The sequence below is a fragment of the Mustela nigripes genome, chromosome 13 (genome assembly GCF_022355385.1).
Source record: "Mustela nigripes isolate SB6536 chromosome 13, MUSNIG.SB6536, whole genome shotgun sequence".
Classification (NCBI taxonomy): Eukaryota; Metazoa; Chordata; class Mammalia; order Carnivora; family Mustelidae; genus Mustela; species Mustela nigripes.
The window spans coordinates 134,897,869-134,915,611 of NC_081569.1; the positions used below are offsets into that span (position 1 = coordinate 134,897,869).

Below are 17,743 nucleotides of genomic sequence, written 5' to 3' on the forward strand. Positions count from 1 at the left end.
GCTTGTCCATGGAGACAGAGCTCCTGCGGACGAGAGCTCTGTCGCCGTGTGCGCTGGGCACACGTCAGGAAGGCAGATCTCAGGGAATGCACATTCATGCGTTAGAGAGCGCACCACCCGGGCTGTTGGAATCAGACTTTGTACAGATTCGCAGAGTACAGTGATTTTATATAGATAGAGATCTCTTTAAATATATATATATATATATATATATATATATAACGATATATAATATATATGTCTATATTTTTACAGCTATTAGTCTTCCTTCCAAAACTTGCTTTGGAAGCTTCTAAGGAACACCTAAAAACTCTGGGAGATTCTATAGGCCGTTCTAAGTTGGGCTCGACTAAGAGACAGTTAAAAAATATCTATTTGAGAAAAGGCGGAGAAGAAATGTGCATTTCGTTCTCAACCTCAGAGTTTGGGCTAGTCTGAGGAGTGGTCTGTGTTAACGGACTGCAAATACATTCCTTAAATGAAAGTTCTGAGCTCAAATACCAGGCCGTGTGCTTGCTTTCCTTTTTCTTTTTCTTTCTTTCTTTCTTTCTTTTTTTTTTTTTTTTTTTTTGTCACTTAAGCCAAAACTCCAGTGAGGTTCCCTTGCTGCCACGTGTGAGAGTTTCCAAACGGCCACTTCTGGGTTTGGTGGGTTGACTTCCATGTGGACTCTTTTTTAAGAACTAGTTCTGTTCTTCTCTTGTTTTCACTAACTGAGCGAGGAGAGACTTTACAAATGCGATTTGGGGGAATTTACGCACAAATGTTAGCTCTTCCCAGAGCTCCGCTTGTGTTCCCCGGGAAGGGGACACCGGTCGCAGGGCACCATGGGTAGTTGTCAAGATTCCTCATGGTGGGGGGGGGGGGGCTTGCCAGGGGCTGAAGGATTTGGCTAGTTGTAAAACCCCCTAGGTTGAAGCCAGGGTCAGGAAAGGTGGGACAAGTGGGATTGTGCAAAGCAGGCCTATGTCCTGCCTCCCTGATGTCTCTCCAGGCTGGCCGTCCACCCCTCCATGGCCCCTTAGCTGGGATTTTCCCCTCCGACAGAGGGGGCCTTCCCATCCGCCCTGAGTCCAGGGTGGCACATGCTGGCGGCGGGGGTCCTCCCTGGGTATCTGCTCTGGGCATAAGCTGGGGACTCAGTGGGAGGCTGGAGATCCTGAGGGAAAGCGCCTCCCACACCCTCTGGGTTCTTGTCACCAGCTCTGCATCCCTTGGGGGAGTGGGAGGCATGGGCAGAGAGGACTGCCCAGAGCCCACTGGCTGGGGGCACTGGCCATGGCCACTGGCAGCAGGGTGCCATGCTCACGCAGGCAGGGGAAGCCAAACCCAAACCCAAACCCAAAACTGGTCCTCACACCTAAGAAAACTGAAAAGAAGAATGAACCCCAGGGAGGGCCTGGGACTGTCCTCAGCCTGTCCCTGCTGACCTGCGGGGAGGAGCCGGGTTAGGGTCCCAGCAAACTCACTTTCTCCCCTCTGCCCTCCAAAACACAATGGACCACAGACCACTTCGTGGGCACAAGGGCTCCAGGACGATGGAGTTCCAAGGTTCAGCCTGCACGGGGACTTGTTTTCTGTGAGGCTTACCTGGATAGGACATTCTCACCATGGCCCAAACACTCTCCAGGGAATTATGGCTTGATGGTCTGGAAGGTGGAGAGGGTCTACTGAGCTAAGACCCTGTGCAGAGAGAGGAGGACCATGACATGTGTCCAGTTCCTTCTGAGCAGCTGTGTGGGATGTGAGGGAACCACGGGGTCGGGGGTGTTCTCATGGTCCGCCAGGGGAGGCCGAGCCACAGGCCACTGTCTCCACGGGGTCAGTCGTGTGCCCACAGGGCCCGTGGCCGCCTGGGACACAGGCGGGTGGACCAGGATTACCAGGGCCAGAGGATCGTCTCCTTCCAACCTCTTCCTTCTCTTCATCCACCAACCGCTCCGGAGGTTTCAGCATGTTTTAAACACAAGACCTTGGGAAGGGACATTCGAAGGGGCGCACTGGGAGGGCACCACCTTCCTGTGGCGGGGGGGAGCCGGGGGCCCTCGGGAGAGGGTCTGTACCTGGTCAGGGCCTTCGGGGGGTGGGGGGGTGGTGGTTGTCAGAGGACCCAGAGCCAGGTCGGGGCAGCCTAGCCCGGGGCGCCCACAGGGGCTTGGCACAGTGGCGGCCTCCGCCGGATGAGGGCGGGGCCTGGCTCACACGCGGCAGGTGCTGCGAGGCTCAGCTGCGGGATGAGTCTGAGGACGGGCGGAGGGGCCTCTGTCCTTCCTGGCTCCTTGGCCTGGTGCCCAATGAGCTGCTTTGCCCCTGAAGGGTCAGACACTAAGAGAGCTCCTCTGTCTGCTGCCAGGAGGGGCCTCTGCTGGCTGGGCTCAGAGCCCTCCGTGGCAGGGGGGCAGGGGTCCCGAGCCAGGGGCCCTGGATGTGGGTGCGACGGGGAGGAAGGAGGCAGGCCCTGAAGACTGAAGAGAGTGACAGATGCGGCGACAGACAGATGTGTGGGAAGCACCTTTGGAAGGGGACGTCTCGTGGCTCTGCCGATGGCTTCTGTCGGGACGCACGGTGAATGGAGAAGTGGACGGGCTTGCTGGGGAGGTGGACAGGTTTTCTGGCAGGGGAGTGGCCCCAGATCAGCCTTCTCTTGGCCAAAGCAGGATGCCTCCCTGGACCAGCACAGACAGACAGACAGACAGACTCTCCCTGCCTTTGTCAGAGCGCGGCCGGGAGACAGGAAATCAAAGACAAGACAGAGAAGAGATATGCGGGGCCTGGGGTGTGGGGCTGTCCCCAGGAGCTGCGTACAGGGGATCCTGGCTCAGCCCGGTGTCTGCGCTGCCTTGCTCGTGAGGTAACCGGGGTCAAGGCTGGGTAGAGGATGGTTTCTCCTTTGGAATTCCTGGACAAGCCCAGCGTCAGCTCGGGTCCACTTGCTTTCCCGGGTCCACTAATGCCACTGGCGCCACCAATGTGCCCCTCTGGCCAGCGGGTCCAGGGTCTGCAGACTCACACCACGGCGCTGTTCACGTCCACCCCTTTGCTGCTCTGCGAGGAGGTCATGGGATACTCAGCAACACTGGTGCCATTCTCCTCTTTTCTCAGTGGTTTCCTGGGAGGGGAGGCAGGGACAGGCATGAATGACCAGTGACTGGGGCGGGGGCACCGTGTCCTTCCAGGGGACCCACCAGGCTCTGATCTGGGTTAGCATCCTTGGGCTGCGGGTCCTGGTGGGGGCCGATCAGAAGCTGGAGGTGGTCTCAGCGAAGTGACCACATCACAAGTCATGCACACCAGGGCACGGTAGAGAGGGAAACGGGCACTTTTAATAAGGAAGCAGGAACAACGGGTGTGAATTGGGACTGTTCCGGACAAATGAGAATGGAGAATGTACAGTCAGCCTAGTAGGACATTGTCAGGCTTTGATCGAGCTCTTTGATTACGAGCAAGCAGATGTGAAGATGAATATTTGGGGGTGCAGAGTAAAAAGAGGAGAGGGGCCAGAGGTTGGATTTTGCAGCCTGGTCTCTATGTGGTCAGAGGAGCGGGGAAAACGTGATGAAGACAATGGTGGTGAAGGTGATCCTGGTGCTAGTGATGGGGGGTTGAGGTGGCGGGAACAGTAACGTGAGTGGAGTTGGTGGTCGAAGTGCTGATGGTGGTGAAGGTGGTGGTTATGGTGGAGTGGGTGGTGGAGGTGACGGTGGTTGTGTTGGTGGTGTTTTTGGTAATGAAGGTGGTGACAATGGTGGTGGTTACGGTTGTGTTGGTGGTGGTGGTGATGGTAAAGAAGGTGGTGAAATGGTGGTCGTGTTGGTTGGTGGTTGTGGTAATAATGGTGGTGACGATGGTGGTGGTTACGGTTGTGTTGGTGGTGGTGATGGGAATGGCGATGGCGATGCTGCTGCTGTCAGGAGTCCTGGTGATGGCAGTGGCGGTGATGGTGGTTGTGTTGATGGTGGCAGAGGTGGTGGCGGTGAATGGCCAAAGTTGCTGAGCACACGCTAGTGCTTCTCAAACACTTCACGTTGGGCCCCTTGAAGCTCATTCCAGAGCTGTCTAACCCCGAGAGCCTATTCTCTTAACCGTGCGCAGCTCAGGAAGGCTGGGAGGGAGGCTTTGAGAAGGCTCTTGCTCGCACGCGGGGTTCCGCAGTGGCCGTCCGACTCTCTGGCCTGGCTCCAAGCCCACCTGCTCTCCGGCCTGGTTCAGGAGGGCGCAGCCCCCGGCGCTAGGCCTGCTGGCTTCAGCCTCTCTCGGCCACGCAGGCCATGGAGCCCAATCCCATGTTGCAATACTGCTGTCTCCTGGGGGACTCTGAGGCCCACGGGGTCGTAAGCTCAGTCATCTCCTGTGTCCCCACGACGTCTGGGGCTGAGCCTGACCTGGCCTTTGTTGTGTGTTGTCTAAATTGAACGTCCCTGGCCATCTTTGAAAGCCTGGCGATTGGTTGCTTCGGCCTTCTCAAACGTCTCTAGAGCCTCCCCAAACCCAGGCTGCAGAGGACGGGTACTCGGTGACCAGCTGGGTGCCTGTGGGATGAAGTCTTGGGTGAATTAGTTGAGGGGAGGCAGGGTAAAGGGAGGTTATCAGTAGTGCCATGGATGGGATTATCAGGCCTGCTCAGAGGCAACACCCTGAGACCACATCTATGACCTGTTCCCTATTGTCTTGCAGGAGAGTTAGCTCACAAAACCCAGAGAGAAACCCAAAGTGCACTCCCTCTGGGTGTCAGGCTTAGTCACAGTGGCTTCTAGAAATGTGAGCTACAAACCAGCACTTCTTCTTGGGGCCCCATCGCCCTTTGTGCAAAGCACTCTCGGTTACAGACTTTCTTGTCCCTTCTCACAGTGGTCCCCAGAAGGAGCTAGGCCTGGGGTTAAGGGATTCATTTCATGGGGACACTGATGCTTAAGGAGAGCTGTGACTTGCCCAAGGACCCCCCAGCTGGCAGGTGTCAGGGCCTGGACCACCACCTGCTCCTACCATATCCTGGTCCAGACATCTTCCCATTAAGTCAGCATTCCCAGCAGCCGTTGTCCCCCAACATGGGGGGCTCCCGTCAGCTCGGGAAGGCCATCCTCCACCTTCCTCCTGGAGAACTCCAAAAATTCTCAAGAGCCCTCCAAGAGTTCTCATTTTGCTTGAACTCAGCACATCCCGAGAACCCCATTAATGGAGGCGCTCAGGGACACTTTCCAGAACCCCCAGGTTTGTAGGGGTCAGACAGTTGCCTTGCTTGTGATGGGTTTGTGGAAATGACAGCCTCTGTCCCTGGGCCTGTTTCTCCTCGGTCTCCTTCCTCTCTCCCCTGGGCCGCCACCCACCCCTTTCCAGGGGCTTCGAGCCGCTCTGACTTCGCGGGGTGGACTTCGTTCCCGACTCTGAGTTTGCACGGCCTGGGGGATTGGGCTGGGTGTGCACTTCCCTTTGTCATCCATCTACAAAGGGGAGGATGGACATCGGAATCGGGGTTCCAGGAAATAGGGACAGACAAAAATCTCGGAGCCCAAACCCACACCCCACACTGCTTTTCTCCCCAATAAATGATCAATCTGGGGCTTGGTCTAAAAAGTCAACCAGAGCAGGTCCGGCTCAGGGGCGATGAGGCTGAAGGGTTTTCCAGAGTGGATCGTGGAGAGATGAAGAAAAGGGTCTGGCTCTCCCACGGAAATGGGCAAGGCATGGAGGGTACAGAGTTTCTGCCTGTTTCGGATGAGGGTAGGAAATCAGCATCATTTCTTCCGCCAAGAGAAAAGGTGGAATTTCTAAAGCCAGGCTGCTGGCTAGGAGACCTCTTTGTGTTCCCCAGAGCCTTGGAGGAAAAGGTTGGCAGAGAGGGCCTGGCAGGAAGCAAGCCTGGCTGGAGGGACACTGAGGACAAGGCAAGGCGACAGCCCCACAGCCTTCTCAATGGCCCCAGCCACTTCCCAGGCAGGAAAGGACAAAGTGGGTCGGGGCACGGGCTTCAGCCAGTGAAGTGGCACCTGTGACTGCCGCAGCCTCCCTCCCCCTCCCCCACCCCAGGAGCATTCCAAGAGTCTGGGCACTGCAAGGGGGGCGGGTCGGGGTGGGGGAGTCACTGTTCCAAGGAGTCTCCTGAGAAGTGGACCTGGTCTGTTCCCCCCCTCCACCAGCGCAGAGCCCTCAACCACTGTACCCTCTGGGCTGCTGCCCCAGCCCACTCCCAAAGCCCTTCTGGGATGCACAGAAGCCCAGTGGACTCTGGGGTTTTAGCTACAGCGGGAGATGGCTCTGCCTTGCCTTCTCGCACTGTCCTTCCTCTAGCAGGGGACTTCAGGGTGACGCTGCCCCAGCACTGGGATATCCTAGCTCAGTAAACCCAGGCCCACCACTTCCAGCTGTGTGATCTTGGGCAAGCCACTTAACCCTTCCCTGCCTCAGTTTCCTGGTCTACAAAATGGGCACAAGAATGGTGTCCATTTTATAGGCTTGTGAGGAGGATGAAATACGTTAATGTGGTTAAGCACTTAGATGGGCACCTGGCATACAGTAAGGGCTCCATAAGTGTTTGTTAGCTCTCAGTACTGCGGTCGGTTGGAAAGCTGGCAGCGGGGAACTGTCCCAGGCAGGGGGAGGGGATTAGCAGCAGCCAGCGCTCTCCCATCGGCATAGACCTCCTACCTAGTGGGTGCCCCGTGGGGCTCCGGAAATGCCAGAGAGGCTCACTACAACCCAGCCTGGGTCTGCAGCGCCCTGAGCCAGCCAGGGCTGGTCCCGCTAAGCCAAAGAAGGCCATCTGCACCCTGGTGCAGGAAGGCATGGCCACAGATGATGCCCTACAAGGCCTGGTTCCTAAAACCAAGAAAAAGGGGAGTGAGCTTTTCCTTGGCCGTGCCCAGGATTCCTGCCTGGCAGAGGGGGGGTCCTCCACTCTGAGACCCCCTTCGTCCCCTTGCCCTGGGCCGGGCAGCAGCAGCCCCTGGGCACCGCCATGAGCCATGGCCTCTGCAGAAGACGCGACCGCCAGCACGGCCGGCCTGGGCAGGGAGGCCCGGGACCCAGGTGCCCCTCCAGGGTCCTGCTGACAGTGATATGACACGTCCCACCACCAGCCAGTTGCTCTGCTGGAGGAGCTGGGGACAAAGACAGCTTGGAGGAGCCCAACAACGGAGGGCTGCCAGCTCGCTCCTTGTCTCACGCACCCCAAGGGAGAGTCTGTTTCCCATGAGGTTTAGAGGTTCTGACTCCTTCTTCTGAAAGCATCCATCCTCCCCTGCACGGATCCCCGAAGCGCACGCTCAGACAAACCCACCCCACCTGCATACACACCCCCAACCCCTACACACATACGTACACATACGAGAGTGCCCATACACTCATACCCACTCACACCCTTCACACACACACACCCCCTTCCACGATGAGATGCCTTGTCGCCCGCAGGCTTCTCCAAACCTGGGTCAAGAAGCCAGAGAAAGCCTTCACGAGCCACCCAGGGTAGCTGCTGACCCTAAGAAGCAGCGGCCTCACTTCTAACCCAGCACGTCTCCTCCCCTCCTCCCCTGTGTGAAGGTGAGTCCAGCGTGCAGCTGGCGGGTGTCCTCACCCTCCGACCGAGCCCCGGGTTGGACCACCTCCCCGGGGCTTTCTTGATTAACCATGTCTGGCTGAGCGAGCCGAAGGCAAGTGACGATGAGGCCCACAGGCTGGTGCTCACCCCTGCGACCCAGCCAGGAGGGCTGGGCATTTGGTTCTCACTCCAAGGGTGGTGCGGAGCCATCCGAGGACTCCTTAAATCGAGAACTCCTGCCTTACCCCTCGTCCGGTCCCACAAGCTCCAGCCAGCAAGTCTACAGAGAGGAATTCAGGGAGGGATGGAGCTTCCTGGAGTCAAAAGGGTCCCGAGAAGCATGGACCCCTCTGGCTCTCCCATCCATGAGTGCCGAGCGTGCCCTGTCTGCCTGCCTTTCTGGCCATGACTGGCTTCAGCGCCACATGGCCCCCTCCTGCCCACCCACCCCCACCGTACAAAGCTGCTAACCGCTGCTGCCTGCTTCCCACCATCAGGACCTCGATCTCCCATAACAGCAGGTGGGTCTCCTGTTGGTGGCAGGGCGAAGGGGCATAAATGAGCCCAAATGAGCATCTCGGCCCCAGGCAGATGGGGACACACAGGGTCCTTGCCCCTTCCGGGCCCCATCTCCTCTCCTCGGAGGGCGGACTGTGCAAGTGATAAGGACGAGAGATACCGTTGCCTGGGGGACTCCAGAGAAGCCTGGGTGTTGACCCCACCATTGGGGAAAAGCAAGCCCTGGGCCACCTGGAGGGTGACGGTGGGCCCCAGAGGAAAGACCACCAGCTCCGGAGTTGGAAGACTGAGTCTTGGTCCTGCAACAAAGCCCAAAACTCCACTGCCCGAATCCAGCCGAGGTCCCGAAGGAGGTAAGAGGGTCTCCGAGCGGTCACGGTCACGTATCTGTGCGCAGCACTCGGCGGAGGTGGTCCCTCCTCGAAGCACACGAGCTTTGACTCAACTCACAGTACAGTCAGACGTGGTGTTCTTGATGGCCAGCCAGAGAGGCTGGATTTGGCGCCTGGGGGTGCTGTTGTTACAGGAATGTACAGGGGCAGCAGGGAGCAGTGACAGATGGGAACGGCTGGGACCCCGGTGTCCAGTCACTGCAATGGGCCCCGCCGGCCCAAGAGATTTTGGCAGACAGAGCTCCGGACTCCAGACCCCCGGGATCCGAGGTGCCTTCAAGGTGAATGTCTCGCTTCCGGAAGTTCATGCGAGATGCGGCTGGATGAGAATGTTCCACTCCTGTCCCCAGTCCCTGGGCCCTGCCTCGTCTTGTCTTCCTCCATACCCGCTCTGATGCTGACTGTGCAGGCCTGCAGGGGCCAGGGGGAGAGGGCCGGGCTGGTGGTGTGTGCACCGGGCCGGGGAGGAAGGGGAGGCGGCAGATGGCCAGGGCAGGGGGAAGAACTGCCTGAGTATGTCAGGCCCAGCGGGTGGGAGGCAGGTCACTCAGGGCATGGGGAGGGGGCGCTGAGTCACTGCGCACGCGCGCCAGCTCCCAGCCAGAGGACAGCAAGAAGACAAAAGGCACTACTGGGGCTTGGAGGGAGGGGAGCAGAGCTGGCAGAGGGGGGAGGAAGACCAACCCTGCAGAGGGGAGGGGCCAAGCAATTAAAACCCCTGCTGTCTCGTGGTAAAGCAGATTCTACCTCCCTTACCCAGGCGGAGAGAAAAAAAACGGAGTCCACTGAAATTCTCCATAGTGTTTGCTAATCTAAAAGGTAGGATCTGGGGGCCCCAGGGTGGCTCAGTCAGTTAAGCATCCAACTCTCGATTTCAACCCCCTGGGAAATCAACCCCCCCCAACTCTGTGCTCAGCGGGGAGTCTGCTTAGGATTCTCTCTCCTTCTGCCCCGCCCCTCCGCCCCAGCTCACGCTCTCTTAAATAAATAAACAAATAGATAGAAGTAAGAATCTGGCAAGTCTGTGTCAACAAGCCTCCATTCAAGCCACAGAAGGTCATGGAAGAGTGACTACGCACCACAGGGGAGCGAGATGAGGGAGACAAGACGACGGCTCCCTGCTCTGATGTGTGTGCAAGTGTGCACGTGCTCGTGCACAAGGTCCTCACACACATGCGGGGGCACATGCACGCATAAACACCAACACTAACCTGCCTAGAGCAGAAAGCAGAAACGTAAATCGGAAAGGTCCAGCTGCAGGGCGGGGGCAGGGAAGAAGGATCTAGGGTGGCCTGCGATGCTGTCAGGGGAGGTGGCGTTCGAACTGGGGCCCGAGTGAGGAGCAGGAAGGGCTGAGCTGGGAGAGGAACAGCAGCAGCGTGTGGCTCGAGGGAGCTCCCTGCGAGCTCGAGGAACACCAAGGGGGGCTGGAACCCCAGCCAACTCTCTTCCCTGGCCGGGACTCAAGTTTGCTCCCGTGACACAGACGGTCTGACTCCTTCTGGCTCAGATCCCATAGGAAAGTCACTTCCCCCACTCCTTGGTCCTCCAGGCAGACCCGGCACCTCGGGATGGATCACCTGAGGTAGCAGCGCCCAGGGAGAGGAGGTGTCGCTGACTCCAGGGCAGCAAGCACCCGGCTGCACATGAGGGGACTGGGCTGCAGACAGTACGCTGTTGTGCTAAGGCAGCCGCTCGTCATGACCCCCACCGGGGAGGCCCCTGTGCACAGGGGAGGGGGACAGGGACGGGGCGGTGTTCTATGCATCTGTGGGCCGTGGGAGGCTGCTGAGCCTCTCTTCTTGGAAAGTCAACAGATAAGGTGCGAAATGGGAAGAAAACCCTCAGTCATACACACATCGCTCAGAGCATGGAGAGAAAGAGCAGAACCGCTGACACCCAGAAGCCCTGTCTCCCAAGAATGTGGCTGCAGGGAGAGAGGGGGACAGCCGGGGGACTCCTGTCTTTCTTAACAGGCTTGTAGCATGTTTGATGTTTTGAACCACGTGTGTGTATTACCTCGATAAAAATTTTAAAAGGTGGTTGTGGATGTAGGAAGCCCTAACCTTTCTTTCCAAACATAAAGCCATGTCAGGAGGCAGGCACGGCACTCCTGACTCTTGGGGTGCGGGAGCACCCCCTCTCCCAACCTCCTCTCTTTCCCCAGTTCTCTTGGATTTCCACCCTCCTTCGTAGCACTCAGGTTTTAAAAGCACCTTATTTATTTATTTGCGTAGCAGCTATTTTTAAAAAAAGATTTTACTTATTTTGAGAGAGAGAGTGAGAGAGAGCCTGAGCCGGGGCGTGGGGTGGGGGGTGGATGGAGGGAGAGAAGCGAACTCCCCGCTCAGCCAGAAGTGGGATGCAGGGCTTGATCCAAAGACCCCGGAATGGGGACCTGACCCGAAGGTAGACGCCTACCGGACTGAGCCATCCAGGTACGTGCGCGCGCACGGGTATGTGTTATATAATCCACGTACCCCACTAGGGAAGGGGTGAGGTCTTCTCCTGTGTGTCTCTATCCCTCGCACCTAGTCTAGTCCCCAGCATACAGTAGGCGCTCCATACGTGTTTGAAGTCCAAGCCGAGGAGCACCAAGGCCCGGCGACAGTGTGTGTGCCCGGGCACGCTCGGAACAGAGCTCATTCTCACAAGCAGCACGCTTGCCCCCCGCCTGCAAGCAACAGTTTGCGGGACTGGCCACAGCCCATTTGCAGCCTCTTATCTCCTGTCTGCCAGTACCTTGTAAATCAGAGTGAGACGGCCATCAAGAGGCTTAATGGCAAATCGATGGCAGAAGGTGAAGGTCCGTGCCACGCACAGATGGCCAGAGGAGGAGGAAAGGTGCTCTTGGTGCGCCTGGGGTGCGGGGGTGACTCACGGCAGGGGGCCTGGTGGGGATGGGCGTCATCTCTCTGCAGCACAAGTGTTCTCTGCATGAACGAGGTGGCTGTCAGAGAAGGTGCAAACGTGCCCCAGGACAGAGTCCATGGGCCTGTGATCTTCCTCCCGCCAACCTGGCAGGGCTCTGAGGCTTGGGCCTCCTCCCTGTGTCCTGGCCTTTTGTCTTGGTGACTCCCACCAATCACTGCTTGTTGGAGGTCTCCTCCCTGTCCCGGACCAACATCTTCTTTCCTTGTGTCTGCTTTCCATTATTTCCCCTGGATTGTCCCTCTGGACACTCTTCTCCCGAGGGTGGTCTGTTCAACACCGACTGCTCCCCGCTACGAGGTGTGCGTCTCGAGGGCAGGGACTGTGCCCAAAGCACCCACGACGGGATCCCCCATGCCAAGCACAGCCCCACTGCCTGACCTAGACCTTGGCAAGCATTTCCGTCAGCATTTATACCTCTGAGCAGTGAAATGTCCTACTGGCTGTCCCCTGGCCATCTAGGGATGGAAACAGAGGCTCAGGAGCTGGCAGAGACTAAGAGGACCCTCGTATTCCGGGTAAGGAAACAGGGGAAGGCAGTGTCCCTCACTGAGCTGGGAGGCAGCTGAGGACAGAGCTCGGAGGTCTGGACTCCCAGTCCTGGTTCTTGGAACAACTCCAGGCTGTCTGAGGCCATGTGCATGCCAGACCTGGGGGCGGGGAGGAGGCCTGAGGGGAGGCACGAGGGTACAGAGCACCCAAAGGCTCTGGGGCTCCATCACCCTTGCAGCTGGGAATAAAGGAGCCTGAAGGGCACAATGCCCTTCAGGCTGACCCTTGGTTTCAGCTCAGGTCATGATCTCGGGGTCTTGGGATCTAACCCCACATCAGGCTCAATGCTCAGCTCGGAGTCTGCTTGGGACTCTCTCTCAAATAAACAAATCTTAAAAGGAAAAAAAGAAGCTGCTCATGGCATGCTTATGGCAAGGAGGCCACTGAAGGGTGAGCTGTGTGGGTTCCCATGGCCGGGTATCCGGCAGAGTTTGGGGTCATTGGCAGGGGACCTGGGAGCCACTGCATGAGCTAGTCCCAGGGTGAGCAGCTCCCCTTCTGAGACCCTTGGTCTGATGAACTCCCTTCCCCTTCCAAGAAACCTCTCAGGGCCCTGGGTCTGGGGGAGATGCCCCTTCTTGGGCTCCCCGCTTTAGAGCACCCCCGAACCCCAGGGCACCACAATCACCCAGTTCAGAGCTGGGACTCTGGGTGCATTTGCTGACTCACAGGCTGCAGTTTGATTCACTGAGTCTGTGAAGAGGAAGTGCTGGTTTGACCCCACCTCCCAAGGTCATGGCCAGTGAGAGCACCGCAGGGTACATCTTCTGCACCTGCTCCTGCCTCCTCCCTTTCCTGTGGAGGCCTGTGGACCCTGCAGCCTGCATCCCTGATGCCAAGCCAAGCCAAGCTGGCGTCTCCAGAGCCACCTTGCTACCCCACTGGTTCTAGAACCATCCTCCCAGCAATCTGGCTCCCAAAGGCTGTGTTGGGGCCATTCACAAGGATCTCTCGGAAATCCTCCCCTAGGACTCCAGGCTGTGAGAGTTAAAAAAAGACCCGGGTTTATCACTGACTTTTCCTTTTAATGGTTTTACAGTGACATGAAATGCTTTTGTTTCCTGAGAGAAGAGGCATGTTTCAAATGAATTATTAACCAAAAAGAATTGGCCGTGAGCAAGAAATCCTCCATTGACTCTGGAGACAAATGCAGACAGACAGCTGGCTGGCAAGATGCTATCTCTTACCGCCCCCGGCAGAGGTCAGCCCGGGCAGCGGCAGGGGCCATCTGCTCCCCGACACAGCTCTAACTTGGGCTGCCCCCTTCTCCCTCCCCCGAGGGGTTAAGCCTCTCCCACACAGGCCTTCTTTCAGGCCAGCTCTGGGAGTGCTGACCTCTGTTTCTGCCTCCACTTGACCTTGAATGAGCCCCTTCCAGTCACAGTCTGTCCTCGTGGGCTGGGATGCTGAGGGCTGGGTCTTCTTCCCCTGTGCCGGGGCCGGCGAGGGGCTGTGGCGGAGCGGACACCGTGCTCGGGGTCCTCGTCTCTACATCTGCCCCCAGCACCCACTCCGTCCTCCCCCTGCCCTGTGCCCTGGGAGGCTGACGCCTACCACTGCGTGTCCTGGGCGCCCCTGTTCCTCAGGTTTGGCCAGTGAGAGGCACCCTCAGGAGACGAGGGAGGGTGGAGAGGGTGGGCTGTGTCTCCCCTACCTTTCCTGTTTGGGGGGCCCATCTCCATCTGTTCCAACCACAGCTCCTGCTAAGCGGCCCCTCTTGAGTCTCCTCAGGCTCTCTAGGCTCTCTAGTTCCTGTGGCACCATTTCCTCCCCTTGCCCTGGTCCTCAGGGCGCTGATGGCCCCCACTGCTACTGGTCCTGGAGTGCTTCAACCACCCCCTTTATTCCCAGGACCAGCCCGAACTCCTGGAGGAAGCCCCCCCCACACCCCCCCATGGGAGCCACGCCCACACCCAGCGAAGGAGCCCCGCCCACACTCCTGGAGGAAGCCCCGCCCACACCTCTGGAAATGAGCTTCGCCCACATCCCTGGAAGGGATCCACTGAACCATGGGGCCTGAGTTCTGTGTCTTTCCAGGCCATTGACAGATCCCGGAACCAAGAGCTCAGAGCCTGTGCAAGGGGACAGAGCGCAGACAGGAGGCCCCTAAGGCTGCTCTGAGGGGAGGTGAAGGTGCACCCCCCCACGCCCTCCTGGGAGACCCCCAGCTCCGCTGAAACCAAGCCCACCACGGCCACAGTCAGCTAGTAATGTGAGTTAGCTCTCCTCTTGCCCTCCTGATGTTGGAACAGACAGCACGTTTCTTCAGAAGTTTGGGGCAGACAGGGAAGTGGCCTGAGAATGCTGCCTGTCTCTGAGGGGAAGGCCAGTGGGACAGTGGCCCCCTCCCTAGCAGGGCTACTGGTGAGTCATGGATGCCCTTCCTGGCAAACCTCCAGTAGCTCCCTTTGCCTTCCAAGTCCCAGCAAGCTGCTCGCCTTGGCGGGCCAAGCCCCTCCCCCATCAGGCACACCCTCCAACCTCATCTCCCACAGCCCTAGAGCTTCCTGGTGTCCTGGCGCCTCGGCTCACACAGGTGCCTTGGTCTGGAAAGCCTCCCTGCTCTGCTTCTCAAAAGTGTCCTCCCACAGCAGCAGGCTCTCAGCTCAAATGCTCTATCATCTGGATCCGAGTTAGCCATGACTCTTCTGGGCACTGCCACAGGCTGCCAGCAAGCCCCCCATAGCCTCCACCACCCGCCTTGTACTGCGGTCATGGTCATGTGCGTATCTACCCCCCACCGCCCTTCAGTCAGGTGAGCTGCCACAGGCACAGTCTGAATCTTATCTGTCTCTGTTCTCAGAGAGCCCGACACACAGTAGGTGCCCGTGAGCCACCTGGGAATCAGACTGGCTGTGTCCCCGGGGAGTCTTCCAATGCATCTACTTTGGTTTCCAAGGCCAGGCCTCCCCCTGAACTGCAGGGTCTGGAAGACTCGGGCCTTTCTGTCTGCATCCTCCTATCCTCTAAGGAGCACAGCCATGCCCCAGGTACCCGGGTGCCCTTGAGGAAGGGCAGCCCGGACTAATGAGGTCTATTCTTCGGTCAGTACGAGTGATACAGAGGCACGGTCAGGGCTGGGCTTTGGAGTCATGTTCAAGTCTGGAGTCCACTGTTCCCTGGTTGTACCATCCTGGGCAGTTCCCTTCACCCCCTTTGAACGTGGTTCCTCGTCTGTAAAATGCAGCAGATTGGAAAAAGGTGCGACAAAGATGAACGAAGGGAATGTTAGGGGGCCCAGGAGCCCCCCGCCCCTCCCCCACTTGCTGGAGACGCTGGGCCACAGCTACTCCCTTGCGGCTTGTCATGGTTTTTGGACATTATCTGGCAGCTTGAGAGCAGGGGGTGGAAGGGGCTCTTGGCCCGGACGGAGATCCCCAGGGCTTGGCCGGTCTACCTGGAGCTGCTGTGCCTGGGCCCTGTCCTCCTCATGTCTTGCCATCTGGCCGGTCCCCCTCCGCGCCTCGTTGTCAGACTTTTAACCTGATATTTTACTCTTTCTGCTTTTGAATCATTCAAGTGAAATCACATAGAACAATGAATCAAAAGGATAAAGTGAAATAGTTTAGATGTTAGGATTGTTCTTAATAGAGACCCCCTAACTTTGGGCCTCTGGGAAATTTCAAAACCTTTATTAGAAATATAATGAACAATGCCTAGGACCTTTAGGTGTTTTGCAACATTTTTGTTTGTCTTTTGACACTATCTTCCCCCGAGTTCTGGGGAAGCTGGGGTGAGGGGACATTTTTTGGAGGCCGGGCAGCCTGGAGGTCAGGGGACCTACGGGGGAGGTGCTATGCCGTCATTCCTGTGGGGGCAGGAGGCGTTCACCCCACGGCCCATTCTACCAGACTTAGGGGCCCCAGATACAGCTTAAACCTCCTCAGACCCCAAAGGCAGCCACACTCAGCTGCAGACCCCGGCTCTACAAGGCGGGTAGTGACTGGTGATCATTTTTGAAAGGCAGAGTGAGTTGGTCCTTTTTTGTTTTGAACCGGTGTCTGCATTTAGAAGCCAAACCAATATGGCGCCTCTCTCCGGTGGCTCCATCCCCAACCTTGCAAGGATATGCAGACTCCCGGGTCCTAGGCGCCTGGAGTGAGGTCCCCAAGGCAGGGCCTGTTATTTCCAGGTGGGGTCACTATAGATAGATAGATAGATAGATAGATAGACAGGCATTCACTATATATTTTTTCTGCTTATTAAATGCTTAACAATGTTCAGGGCTTGAAGAAACATGTAGGGGTGGACAGAGTGGCCCCCGGCCCGGGCAGAGCCCCCTCCAGGCTCAGAGCCCTGTGAGCACTCACCTTTTGATGGCTTTGTAGCAAATGATGACGAGCACGGTGAGAAACACCAGGGAAGCGCAACATACCGCGATGACGATGGCCAGCCCCGACCACCAGCTTTCCTCCGCGGGGCACGAGGTAGAGTTGGGGGCTGAAAGACAGTAACATGCTGAATCTCCCTGGGGTGGGAGGAGCAGGTGGCGGCTGCGTCAGAGAGGGACCGTTGTGGGTGACACGAAGGGTGTGGCCTCCCCCTCATCCCTCCTTTCCAGGATGAAGGCTCTGGGACCTGTCCCGCCGTCTCCACCCCCACCCCGCCGGCAGGTGACATCATGGCTGGTCCCCGGCCAGACACGTGCTCCGAGCAGGGGTGAAGCGCCGAGGCCCGGGCCATCCATCCTCCCTTGGCATGAGCTAACTGACAGCAGGGTCAGGTTTAATTTCCCATGAAAAATAACAGAACATCTCATTCTCTCAGTTGAGGCATTAAATCCACTTCCTCCCAGGGTGGGGGTGGGGAGCAGGGCTCCCAGGACGCACCGGGCAGGAGGAAGGAGAGAAAGTGTGGGAAGCCGATTCCTTCTAAGAGGCAGGCTCTGTCCCTTCTTGGATGTGGCCCATGCAGTGAGGACCCGCAGCTGCCTCCGCAGCTGGCTCAGGCAGGTGGACGGGTGGCCAAAATCTGGAAAAGTCTGTCACTGACAAAGCATCTGACCCTGGATGCCACTGGGCCTTTTGGTCATTACTCAATCCATGGAGTCTCTGGGAGATGAACCTGTCCTCCCCCTGCTTCACTCTTCTGAGAAAAGCAGAGACATCACACTGCCTCATCCCAGAGGCTCTGAAAGGTCCGGACACAACTGGAGACAGGTGCCACAAATTGCAAAAGAAATTTGGGGGGGGGGGCGGAGAAGCAAGAGAAAAAGAAGAAGGGAGAAGCGGGAGAAAGGGAAAGGGAGAGGGGCTGGTGAGCAAGTGAGGACAGATGGATGGACAGATAGACACCTACTAGCTCTGGACACGTCTTCAAGACCAGTGATTGTATGTAAAGGATCCAAACCATGCCCCAGACTCTGTGTGCCCTGAATAACAGACACCTCCAGGGGCGCCACAACACGTGGGGAATAAATGAATGATCTCGCAAGGATACCACGGATGGCTTCATCCCCATCGTCATTTTTGTCATGGATGTTGTTGTTGCCGTAATCATCGAGGTGTAAATCCCACAGGGGACTCTCACCCATCGGAAGTGTGTGGTCAGATCAGCTTTGACAAATACGTCCGCGAGCCTGAGCCACACCGCTGTCATGGCACAGAATATTTCCATCAGCCCAGAAACTTCCCCCGGGCCTCCTTCTAGTCAATCCCTGCCCACAGGCCACCACTACTCTGCTTTCTTAAATCATCGATTAGATTTGCGTGTTCTTGAAAGTCAGAAAATGGAACCAGGCAGTGTGTATTTTTTTTGCTCCCTTTGTTCAGCAAAATGTTTTTGAGATTCATCCACAAATTTCTTTTGCGGGAAGAAG

The 17,743-nt window shown here is 57.5% G+C and overlaps 1 protein-coding gene across 7 annotated transcripts in view; it reads right to left on the minus strand.

Annotated features, from left to right (window-relative positions):
- Window positions 1-258: 258 nt before the first annotated feature.
- PRIMA1 (proline rich membrane anchor 1) overlaps window positions 259-17,743 on the minus strand; it is a 60,768-nt gene continuing 43,283 nt past the window's right edge. For 2 of the 7 annotated variants that reach the window (XM_059373871.1, XM_059373867.1), the window contains exons 4-5: window positions 16,236-16,365; window positions 11,210-11,375 (exon numbers count right to left, since the gene is read on the minus strand). In XM_059373871.1, coding sequence (XP_059229854.1) covers window positions 11,219-11,375; window positions 16,236-16,365 — 287 coding nt within the window. In that variant the 3' untranslated portion in view covers window positions 11,210-11,218. Of the gene's footprint in view, window positions 3,110-3,303; window positions 4,530-6,642; window positions 6,814-11,209; window positions 11,376-15,544; window positions 16,067-16,235; window positions 16,366-17,743 lie in introns of those variants that run through there. The other 5 variants (XR_009399210.1, XR_009399209.1, XM_059373868.1 and 2 more) reach the window with 5 other exon arrangements.